The sequence below is a fragment of the Malaclemys terrapin genome, chromosome 13 (assembly GCF_027887155.1).
Source record: "Malaclemys terrapin pileata isolate rMalTer1 chromosome 13, rMalTer1.hap1, whole genome shotgun sequence".
Taxonomy (NCBI): Eukaryota; Metazoa; Chordata; order Testudines; family Emydidae; genus Malaclemys; species Malaclemys terrapin.
The window spans coordinates 37,366,057-37,378,250 of NC_071517.1; the positions used below are offsets into that span (position 1 = coordinate 37,366,057).

General features: G+C 48.2%; 1 protein-coding gene across 1 annotated transcript; it reads right to left on the reverse strand.

Annotated features, from left to right (window-relative positions):
• Window positions 1–201: 201 nt before the first annotated feature.
• On the reverse strand, window positions 202–11,645 carry LOC128847763 (E3 ubiquitin-protein ligase TRIM7-like). Its single transcript, XM_054047452.1, has 7 exons — window positions 11,211–11,645; window positions 9,954–10,049; window positions 6,497–6,727; window positions 4,448–4,470; window positions 2,642–2,757; window positions 2,270–2,344; window positions 202–1,411 (listed from the first exon to the last, which is right to left on the reverse strand). The coding sequence occupies exons 1-7, from the start codon at window positions 11,616–11,618 to the stop codon at window positions 516–518; spliced, it is 1,845 nt and encodes a 614-aa protein (XP_053903427.1). The 5' UTR covers window positions 11,619–11,645; the 3' UTR covers window positions 202–515.
• Between the last annotated feature and the right edge of the window lie 549 nt (window positions 11,646–12,194).

Below are 12,194 nucleotides of genomic sequence, written 5' to 3' on the forward strand. Positions count from 1 at the left end.
CAGGCGGACACAAACAAAGTAGGACGGACTCAGGAATCAGCATGTTTAGCACAATAAGCAGCCACTGCACAGCCGCGGCCTGGCCCCTTGCCCCTAAAATAAACAGATTAATCTGTACAGTACAGAAACTTCAGCCCTATTCACAAAGTGACTGATACTCCAAAGCCTACCGCTCCAAGGGGCTCTGCCCTCTCTGCTCCCCAGCCTGCCCAGCACTATTGACCATCCTTGTAACCCAAGGAGTGACTAGGGCAGCAGGGGACAGGCTAGTTCTTTAGCTGGAAGGCGAGGAACAGAATTCCAGCTCCTCCCTGGCTGGCCATCCCTAGCCACCAGGGCCCACACTGGCCTAGATCCCTCCGCAGCTCCCAGCTTCTCTCCAGGGACAGAGAAAGTGGCTCATTCTGGGCTCTCTCACTGGGAGAGTTTCTAGCAGGTGAAGGGGAGCAGAGCGGCTGGGGACTCAAGATCGTACCTGGGGGCACAGGGGCAGTGAAGAGCACGGCAGCTGGAAACTATTTACCTCTTTTCAGGAAGTCGGACAAGGAACAAACAACATTATCCCTTTTTGTGGGCTGGGGGGTGGCTGCCTGGGCCGAATGGGGCTGTGTTCCCCTTACAGGGTAGGTGGCACGGGCTGGATAGTGATGGATCGGCCTGCGGGGTTGACCAGTTGACAAGTGTGGCCTCGGTTTCATTTGTTGCATGACACTGAGCCAAGAGTTGCCTGAGACAGGGGTTGCGCGCTCTGCTGAGGCAGCAGCTAGGTTTAATTCAGTGCTGCTTACTCTTGCTGGAATGTGGAGAAACCCTGGGGGTGCAACGCGGACATGACTGTCACCTTTTTGAGGAAAATGACGGTTGGAGACGTGGCTTGGAAACCTCATTTCTGAAGGAGCCAGTCTGAGCCAGGACACCTTTCCCACCACCCAGAAGAAAGGGAGGACTCTCTCCCCAGTGAAAGAGGCCCTCATATAGCAGAAGATGAGGGACTTGTGATCAGCATCAAAAAATGCCACCTGCCCCCCTTCATAGTCCAGAGAAACCCGGATCCTCTGGGGGACCCAGCTCAGAGACAGGGGGATTTCTTCAGGTGAGGTGAGTGCCCAGTACTCACCTCTGCGCAGAGCTACAGCGCAGATCCCTTCTTCAGGGCTATATTTGACCGGTTCCTTCCTCTTCACCGACTCTCTGGCTACTCCCACGGCCCAGCCTCCCCCTTCGCCCACCTCCAGCTCCCAGTAACATCTCCCCGAGGTGAATCCCTCACAGCCCAGCACGCAGAGAGAAGAATCAAATCTCTTGGGATTGTGGGGCAGATCCTGCCGGGCGTCTCCATATTTCACATGTTTCCAATCCTCAGACAGGACAAGTTTGGGATGAGCCGTCTCTGGATCCAGAGTCACATTCACTGGGGAGAGAGAGAATCAGAGCGTTAGGGCCAGAGCTCAGCCCTGGGGGAGGCTGGGACCATTTCTCACACTCCCCAGTAGCCCTGTCCTGGCTGGGGCCCTCCCTGATTTCCTGCCTGTCTCAGGTCCCAGGGAACTGCTCCTGCTGGGGGCTGAGCGGCCATTTCATGGCAGCTCCCTTCTGCCAGGCACTAGGAGGCACTGTAAGAACTGACTCTGCTTCTGCTCCTGCTCCTACCGGGGCTGCTGCACCCCCACAGCTAGGACGGGAGTGGGGGCAAAGTTGAGTGAAAGAGGAAGCGTTTTCAGCTGTCCACTGGGGAAACCCTCTTGCTAGCCCAGAGGGAAGGGGAGAGGAGGGGGCAGCATGAGGAAATGGAAGTGACAATGGGTGGAAGGAGAGACCCACCGCCTATGGGGAAGGAAGACAGTGGGAACCCCATGGAAGGGCACGCAGCCCATGGAACGGCGGGAAGTGTCGGAATACGGCATCAGAGTCCAGGAGGAAAAGACAAGAAAGCAATGGGACTGGAGGAGAGAGAATGATGGGAGTCATGCCCCAAGGAGACACTGGGGGATGATCAGGACGGCCAGCCCCCGCCCCATCCCAAAAGAGGGTGGAGACATCACACCACTGACTCCCAGCCCATCTGTACATCACCCCTACTGTTTAGAGCCTCTCCATGGCCTCCCCACCCAGCTCCTTTCCTACAAGTCTCTGGAGGTGGGAAACTGCCATGAGGTGGAAAACTGGCTCTATTTGATCCCAGAATTTTCTTCTGCAAGTGAATCCAGATCTGCAAACCCGTCTCCTCTTTGGTTCTTCTCATTGTTACAATATCCCCGGGAAAACTTACCCTTTTCACCTACGTTTTCCATCTCCTTTGCCAAAAATTGACTCCCTTCCATCACCAGCCCAAATACCAGCGTGTCTAGAGAGAAGACAGGGGGAGAAGAGATGCGTTTTCATAGTGACGTGCTTTATTTCTGTGACACAAACACAGGGGAAGGGAGCTCAGATACCCAGAGAGAAACAAAGGAAGAGAGCGTGAATAATAAATTTCACTCTTATTGTTGTTGGTTCTCTATTGTATTTTCTCTTCCCTTGGCCCTTCCTGGGAATGTATAACCTATTCTTTTACTATTATTGAGTTGGGCTTGACATCAGCACTGTTTATCCAGAACCCATGTCCTCCCACAGTGACATTTTGATTTGCTCTTCTTGATACCTTTGAATTCCCTCAGAATCTTCTCCAGATCGATCCTTTTCTGGGAGAAATCACTGATTCTCTTTTCCAGCTTGGAAGGACTCTCCACCACCGCCTGGGCCTTCCCTTTCTCACACCTAGAAAGAAACAGGATTTGCTAAGGAATCACAGTTTGCAGTGTAATTATTTCTTTTAGGCATGACTCCTTCGAGTTCGTTATGTTCTGATCATCTTGGAAGTGAAAGCTGTGGAGTCGAGCAGCCTGCTGGATAACTTGCTCTACTTGGGGCAGGTAGGCCCAGATCCACAAAGTTACTTGGGGCAACAAAACCCCAGATTTTAGTGTCCACGTCCCGATTTTAGGTGCCACAATCCACCAGCCCCAGCTGCTGCCAAACCCTACAGGCACCTAAATTCGCTCAGCACCGACATTTTCGTAGGTGCCTACGTTCTTGCTTCTCATCAGGTGCCCGGATGCCCAGGCCCCAGAGCGATCCACTAACTGGGGGAAGAGAGGCGTTCCTCTGCCTAAGCCTCCCGTGGGGCCCAGTTTGGTAATCATGCTCAGACATCACCTCTGCTGGATCGGGTCCCTATTGGCTTAGGTGGCACGTGAGTCTTCCATTTGGGGAGGCTCACATGTGACCGCCGGAAGCTGTCTAGAAGTGGGGCGGGGGCCACTGATGGCTGGACCATGCCCCTGAGTCCCCGCCCGTATTTGGCCTCTTCACCCTGAGGTCCCGCCCTGGCTCTACCATGGCCCCATCACTTTTTCCTGCCTTAGGCAAGCAACCCAGGGGGAGGGGGGAGAGGGAAGGGGCAGAGAGGAGCAAGCAGTGGGCAGGGAGAGGCCTCGGGGGAAGAGAGACACAGGGTGGTGGAAAGAGGCAGAGCGAGGGCAGGGCCATGGGAGAAGAGGCCGAGTGGGGGTGGGGTGGAGTGCAGGCAGGGCCACAGTCCAGGCACCAGTGGGGGACCCCTCCACACTTCTATGGAGCTTTGCTTCTGGTTCTCCAAAGGCAGTGGCTGGCCAGCGTGCCTCCGGATGCATGGCCGGCCTTTTGGGGGAGGCTCAGCCTTCCCTGGCCTCTTATACGCCCCACCCATGCCTACTGGAGAACTTACACAAAATGGCTGTGGGGAGAAGAGACTCCTTCAGAACTTCTAGCCCAGTGATTACAGTAGTCACCAGGGATATTGGAAACCCCCAGTTCAAGAACTCCCTCCAACTGAGGGGGGAAAATGGTTAGGCCCAGACTGTCAAACATATTTATGTGCCTATCTTCCACTGAAATTAATGGGAGTTAGGGGCCTAAATACCTTTGCGGTTCCGGGCCCCAGGAGTCTAAGTCTGGTGCTATTCAGGCTCCTAAGGCACTTGGGCACTTTTGAAAACTGTATCGTCAATCTTTTGTTTTCAATTTTTTTTGCCAATTGGGAAAAAAAGCAAAATACTCTCGAAACCTAAGTAAATAAATGAAAATGGGTAAATTAAGCTTTTTGAAGCTTGTGGAATGACAATGACTTTACCATGTTTGTATTTCTTTCCCCATGTTTTTGTTTTTAAATCATAAGAACATAAGAATAGCCATACAGGGTCAGACCAAAGGTCCATCTAGCCCAGTGTCCAGTCTTCCGACAGTGGCCAACGCCACGTGCTTCAGAGGGAATTAACAGAACAGGTAATCATCAAGTGATCCATCCCCTGTCTCCCAATCAACTCTACCCATCACGTTTTTAAGCAGGGAAGGTTAGTGGCTGGGAAGATGCATGTGCAAGCTCTTTCCAAGCATCGCGAGGGATCAGAGGGAGTGAGGAGCCATGTACCTGCTCAAGATGCTTCTGATATCCTAGTGGGGGGAGAGAGAGAGAGAGAAAAGGAGCTCAGTGTCAGAGTGACATGAATCAGAGCTAATAAATTATCTTGGTACCCATTTATTTTTTTATTTATCTCATAAGTAAACTAGAGCAACAGAGCCTAGACAAACCTACTCTAAGGTTCGTGCACAACTGGCTGAAAAACCGTACTCAGGGAGGAGTTATCAATGGTTCATAATCGAGCTGGAAGGGCATATCAAGTCGGGACCCACAGGATCTCTCCTGGACCCAGTTCTATTCAATATCTTCATAAATTATTTAGACAATGGCAGAAAGAGTACACTTATAAAGTTTGTGGACGATACCAAGCTGGAAGGGGTTGCAAGTACTTTGGAGGACGGGATTAGAATTCAAAATGATCTGGACAAACTGAATTAAATAGGATGAAATTCAATAAGGACAAATGCAAAGTACTCCATTTAGGAAGGAACAATCTGTTGCACACATACAAAATTGGAAATGACTGCCCAGGAAGGAGTACTGCGGAAAGGGATCTGGGGGTCATAGTGGACCACAAGCTAAATATGAGTCAACGGTGTAACACTGTTGCAAAAAACGCAAACATCATTCTGGGATGTATTAGCTGGAGTGTTGTAAGCGAGACATGAGAAGTAATTCTTCTGCTCAACTCCGTGCTGATTAGGCCCCTACTGGAGTACTGTGTCCAGTTCTGGACAACACACTTCAGGAAAGAGGTAGACAAATTGGAGAAAGTCCAGAGAAGAGCAACAAAAACGATTAAAGGTCTAGAAAACATGACCTATGAGGGAAGATTGACAAAAATTGGGTTTGTTTAGTCTGCAGAACAGAAGACTGAGAGGGGACATGATAACCGTCTTCAAGTATGTAAAAGGTTGTTATGAAGAGAGTGGTGATAAATTGTTCTTAACCACCGAGGACAGGACAGGAAGCAATGGGCTTAAATTGCAGCATGGGAGGTTTAGGTTGGACATTAGGAAAAACTTCCTAACTGGCAGGGTGGTTAAGCTCTGAAACAAATTACCTAGGTTGTGGAATCTCCATCATTGGAGGTTTTTAAGGAAGTTTAGACTAACACCTGTCAGGGATGGCCTAGATAATACTTGGCCCTGCCTCCACGCAGGGGACAAGACTACATGACCTCTCGAGGTCCCTTCCAGTCCTACTTTCTATGATTCTATTTAACAGTGTCATCTCAGGGATATCCTCTGTAGCTAACTGCTTAGTTAACTGCATTTCCCTGTCACAATCACTTTGGAACACAAATATGTGTAACAGTAATTAATAATTATTATCCTCATGCCCAGATCTGTGTTTGAATGAAGTAGCCACACAGGACTGGGTATCTGGCTACACACCATCCCAATGCTGCTCAGTTGGTGTTGTAGTGGTTAGGATATCTGCCTTCTAAGCCCTTCTCCTGGATTCTTTACCTAGCCAGCAGAAGGCAATGATGTCTGTAAGAGAGGACATTTGGCCTTGTGGCAAAGCACTCGACTGAGGTGCAGGAAATCTCCATTCACATCTTGGGTACAGACACAGCTGCACTCGCAAGGGACGGCTACACTGCAATCCGAGGTGCGACTGCAGCATGTGGAGACGTACTTGAGCTAGCTTCGATCGAACTAGCTCCAATCAGAATAACTGCTGCAGCAGCACGGATTATACACCCAGCCAGGACCCTGGGTATGTACTTGAGCACTGAGTCCATGGTTCCACCTGCACTGCCCTGGCTTCACGGCGATTGTTATTGGAGCTAGCTAGATCAAAGCTGCCCCAGGCATGTCTACATGAGCTTCAGTCACACCCCTGCTTGCAGCACAGACATACCCTTAATCTCTCTGGGTCTCAGTTCCCTACTCACAGGAGGAGGAAAATTCATTAATAGCAACATAGAGAAATTGTTTAAAAAATACACACCATGAGTTCTATACTGAGGTTTCAATTTTGCATTCCATGACTCGTGAGTTTTATCCTGTACCCCTTCCCCAAATGCCTCGCAAGAATCGGGGTTCTCACCTGCAGGAATTCACTCGTGGGCTGCTGGCACTTCCCCTCCATCTCACTGATCAGCTCATTGAGACGGGAAATTTCCACTGAGAGTTTGGTGACATTTTCATTCTGCATCTTCACAATCTCCTTGTCCAGGCCTCCCAACTGAGCCAGCAGGAGTCGCTCTTGTTCCTCCAGGAGCTGGCGCAATTGCCGAATTTCAGACATGATTTTCCGTCTCTCAGCATCTGTCTTCCCCTGAAACGGACAGACACAAATAAGGAAAAGGTAGGGCAGGGAACAGTCATGGGATACCTTGCACCAGATGTAAATTAACTAGGGCTGTCAAACGATTAAAAAAATTAATTGCAGTTTTAAACAATAATAAAATACCAATTTAAATCTATTATAAATATTTTTGGATGTTTATTTCAGTTACCACGCAGAATACAAAGTGTACAGGGCTCACTTTACATTGTTATTTTTTATTACAAATATTTGCACTGTTAAAAAAAAGATAAACAAAAGATAGTGCAATCTAGAAGTCAAAGCATGAAGGGGCATATGAACGTTTAGCATATCTGACACATAAATACCTTGCAACGCTGGCTACAAAATAAGAAGCAAGCGGCATTATCTCCCGTAAAGATAAATAAATTTGTTTGTCTTAGCGATTGGTTGAACAAGAAGTAGGACTGAGTGGACTTGTAGGCTCTAAAGTTTTACATTGTTATATATTTGAGTGCAGTTATGTAAAAAAAAATTCTACATTTGTAAGTTGAACTTTCATGATAAAGAGATTGCACTACGGTGTTTGTATAAGGTGAATTGAAACACTATTTCTTTATCTTTTTTAGAGTGCAAATATTTGTAATGAAAAATTATAATATAAAGTGAGCATTGTACACTTTGTATTCTGCATTGTAATTGAAATCAATATATTTGAAAATGTAGGAAACATCCAAAAAATATTTATACTACTTTTAAATTGGTATTATTGCTATTATTGTTCAACAGTGCGATTAAAACTGCGATTAATCGTGATTAATTTTTTTAATCGAGGGAACTCAAAACAAATTAATCGCTTGAGTTAAGTGCGATTAATTGACAGCCCTAAAATGAACATATTTCCATTGACCCCTATGGCCAGGTGTGCGCATTCAGGAGAATTTCATTGCCACTTGTGAAATGTCAACAGGGCCTTTTGACAGAAACTCCCCCCATGCCACTAGATCAGTGTTTTCCCCTAAAGCTTCCTGCTTTGTTCGTAATGTCTCTTAACGTTGTCTTGGCCCTAATTTGTCTTTCTGCTGCCTCTTCATGTATCATCTGATCAATGGGCTCCAACAGTCCAGATTCTTCCAAGAGCAGGTTTCAGAGCTACATGGGCAGCGGCTTATTGGGACAGATCGAAACAAACAATTTAGGAGAATCACGATGCTCATGCAGAGACGAAAGAGAGACACACACCAGACATGCCAAACCTGCGGAAAAAAATGCAGACACTGGGCTTATTTTAGGCTTAATTGTCTTGTGAGTTGCTTGTTGGCTAGTTTTTGGCTTGTAGCTTGTTTGACTTGTTGCAGCTTGTTGCTTCTGTTTTTTTATCAATTCTTGGCAAGCAGGGGCAAGGGGAAGAGAGAGTCAGGGGTGCACAGCAGGCCCACCACAGTCCCAGACTGCACACCGGGGGGATCTAGTCACATAGAGTGTTGGGGTTCTTAGGGATTGGCTTGTTTTTGGCCTTGTTTTGAAACGGGATTAGCTTGATTTTTGACTTATTGTGAAAGTCGGGGTGCTTATTTACCACGTGAAAGTGGGCAACTGTGACATACACACAGCTGCAAACATGCATGCAAAGAGAAAGAGAGGAACAGAGCAGCTGTGCAAACCCAAGAGACACACCCTGGAACAGGGCCTCTTGCCCCATGAGCTGAAGAGTGTGGGGCTATGCCAGAGGTCCCCAAACTGTGGGGCGTTCCCCCCAGGGGGGCACGGAGGAGCCTTCAGGGGGTGCAGCGGGGCCTGGGCCAGCCCCCATGGGAGCCAGAGAGGGAGCGCCACCCAGCCCCTCCCTGCCCCCAGCTCTGCTCCAGTCCCACCTGCAGCAGCAGTCCCAGCTCACAGCCCCACACCTGGCCCTGCCCCCAGCCTCAGCGCAGCTCTGCTTCCGGCCCCACCCCCAGGTCCTGGCTGCAGCTCCAGCCCCAGCTGTGGCCCCAGCCTCCGCCCCCTTACCCCATCCGCATCCTCTCTCCACCCACACCCAGAGCCACGGCCCCACTCCCGGCAGGGGCAGGCATGGACAAGGATAAGGGGGTTGCAACACTCAAAAGTTTGGGGACCACTGGGCTAAGCTAATTCAGATTTTGGAAGAAGCCCCACCTGAGGGGAATCAGGCAATTGCCGACAAAGAACAGATAGAGGTGGCTGTGCTCAGGGAATGGCTAGTGCAAAGAGAAAGGCCATGTCTACATGTACAGCCCTCTATGCTCTCCTGTCAGCATAAGAAAAGCAGTCCCGCGAGCAGCATAAGCTATGTTGGCGGGAGAAGCGCTGTGAACATGTCGGTGTAACTGACATCGCTCAGGGGGGTGGAACATTCACCCCCCCTGAGCGACAGAAGTTTTGCTGGCCTAGGTGGCAGTATAGACATAGCTGCAGAGGAAGGCTCTGGCAGGACCATGACACCAGGAAGCTAGGAGGGTAAAGCCCAGTGAGCAGGGCACTGAGAAACCCTGACTGTGTTTGGGAGTGGGTGTCAGAGCTCCAGTGAGGGGGATGTCTGGGAGATCAGACCAGAATGGAAGAAGAGCCCTGGGGGGGTGAGAGAAAGTGCCTGAGCTAAATATCTTCCATAGTTGGTCAGGATATTAGACAGACACGGTAGGTGAGGTGACACCTTTTAGTGGACCAGCTTCTCAAAAGCTTGTATGTTGCACCAACAGAAGTTGGTCCAATAAAAGATATTACCTCATCCACTTTCTCTCTCTCTCTAGAGCTAAGTATGGACTTTTTCTTTGTGTTATAAATAAATTAAATAAATAAATTAATGGAGATATCCCATCTCCTAGAACTGGAAGGGACCTTGAAAGGTCATTGAGTCCAGCCCCCTGCCTTCACTAGCAGGACCAAGTACTGATTTTGCCCCAGATCCTTAAGTGGCCCCCTCAAGGATTGAACTCACAACCCTGGGTTTAGCAGGCCAATGCTCAAACCACTGAGCTATCCCTCCCCCCGTTGTTCTAATGGACTTTAGTTTGGGACTCTGGCTTGTTGTAAACTGGTTCTGGTATGAAACTAGGGGTACCATTTACCAGAGAAAGCCTCTGTGAGTTCTTAAAGGACCCTGAAGAGAGGGAAAAATGGAGGGGGGGGCTTCAGAGACACCCCTAGTCAGTATGCAGTAGTTGTGTTATTCCACCCTTCCCCACCACACAGCATACCACCACCTCCTATCTACAAAGTCATAACAGGCACCTACCAGGTATTCCTGGCTTTTCCCCTCCTCGGCCTGTCTGTATTTGAGGAGTTTTTCTCTCTCGTCCTTCAGGGTCTGCAGTTGTGTCCAGATTTGTTCCTGAGCAAAGAAACATGGTTTGTGATCTGTTCTGCTGGGAAGGGTATCCTGGGTGTCTTCTTCACAGAAAATAATTTAAATAAATAAAACCTATGGATCCGATTCAGACTTTAGAAAGAATTTACACAGTGTATTCAACTTTACAGGAGTTGCTGGTGCTGTTTGGAGGAAAACTCACTTCCTAGAGCTTTTGAACGTAACCGGATTTGCATTTCACAATTTACTGGATTGTTTTACTGGTTAGCAATATTATAACCCTGGTCTGGATAATCCATGTAACCCAGAGGCTCTGAATAGTCCGCTGTGCTGGTTTATGATTGGCCAGGATGTTTTGGAAGGAAGAACTGGGTTATTACTCTTTGGAGCCTGAAATGACTGGCACAGACGGAGGCAGAATAAATTCCTCTCTGGTTGGGCTGTTTTTCTTTTTCCAGTGAGCAGCTACTAGCAGATGAGAGATTAATTCTTCATTTCCTTGGGTTGATTGAAATACTTCCCTGATGGTTGTATTTTCCAATGGACAACCTACCCCAAATTCTCAATTACTGAGGGACCAGCTTCACTCATTGATATATTTGCTTTCCACAACCCACTCTCTGTATATCTTTTCATGAGTGATGTATCCAAATACTGGGATGCTAATATCTAAACTGTATTGTTAATTTTATTCACCAACATTTGGGTTATTGCTGATTATGTGCTATCTGTATCTTATGACTTTTAAAACAAACTCTGTATTTGTGGATAATCTAAGCACTATACCCAGATGAACAGACACGCTTTTCTTAACCTGTGTACTATGTAATTTTTTAACATCAGCTTTAATACATTTTTAAATCCGTCCTGTTCCTACAGAACCTGGTTACAAAGAGAGCTGTTAAACAGGCAAAAGGCAGCACAACTTAGGTCTAATTCACAGACCCTAGGGTGACCAGATGTCCCTATTTTATAGGGACTGTCCTGATAGTAGGGGCTTTGTCTTACATAGGACTCTATTACCCTCCACCCTGCTTTTTCACACTTGCCATCTGGTCACCCTAACAGACCCCGTACACCAAAAATAAATCCTTTAAAGTAAAGAACACAGATTAGTAATTCCCAGGTCAGATTTTATCCAATTCCTGCCATCTGGGTTTGGGATCGTTGATGGTGTTTTCCTACCTTGTACTCCTGGGCAGCCTCCTCGATGGGAATCACAGGGTGGTCTCGGTGAGCCTTGGATCGGTCACACACCACGCAGATGGGGCTCTGATCCTCCTCACAGAACAGTTTCAGAGGCTCCTGGTGCCTCTCACACACTCGCTCCCCCTCTGGCTCTTTCCCCGCTTGTAACTTCAACTGTTTCACTAGCTCCACCATGTTCGCCAGCTCCCTGTTGGGCCTGAAGTTTCTCCGCTGGGCGGTTGCTCTGCACTGGGGGCAGGAGAAGTTGGGCTCCGACTGCCCCCAGCACTGGTTGATGCAGGCCCGGCAGAAGTTGTGCCCGCAGTGGATAGACACCGGGGCTTTGAAATACTCCAGACAGATGGAACAAGTGGCTTCATCCTGGAGTTTTTGCACAGCGGCCATCGCTCCCTGCACTGCAGATGTGTGGGACCAGGTTAGTTTCACTTCTCTGGTACAGCCCAGCTGCAGGTTTCATTTCCTGGATCCGTCTCATTGGCTGAGCTATCTGAGAATCCCAGCCCCTGAGGGCTCTGCTCTGGTAACCCTGGCTGTGCTGGGAGCTGTGTGACTGTGCTGGTGGACAGCCCCGTTCAGTCCTAGAGAGGAGAATACATCTCTCTGGTACTTTAGCCCAGTGGTTCTCAATCAGGGGTGTGTACCAGGGGGTACATCAACTCCTCTAGATATTTGCCTAGTTTTACAACAGGCTACATTAAAAGCACTAGCAAAGTCAGTGCAAACTAAAATTTCAAATAGTGACATGTTTATACTGCTCTATAGACTATACACGGCAATGTAAGTACAATATTTTATATCCCCATTGATTTAGTTTATAATTATATAGTAAAAAGGAGAAAATGTCAGCACTTTTTCAGTAACAGTGTGGCTGTGACACTTTTGTGTTTTTACATCTGATTTTGTATGTTTTTAAGTGGTACGCTTGGAGGTAGGCAGGACAAACCAGACTCTTGAAAAGGG

Excerpts from the sequence above, each read along its gene's own strand:
- LOC128847763 (XM_054047452.1), bottom strand. The coding sequence starts at position 11,618 with ATGGCCGCTGTGCAAAAACTCCAGGATGAAGCCACTTGTTCCATCTGT. Across the intron at positions 4,471-6,496 it reads CCACGAGTGAATTCCTGCAG|GATATCAGAAGCATCTTGAG; the intron begins GTGAGAACCCCG and ends TCCCCCCACTAG. Across the intron at positions 2,345-2,641 it reads GATTCTGAGGGAATTCAAAG|ACACGCTGGTATTTGGGCTG; the intron begins GTATCAAGAAGA and ends TCTTCTCTCTAG.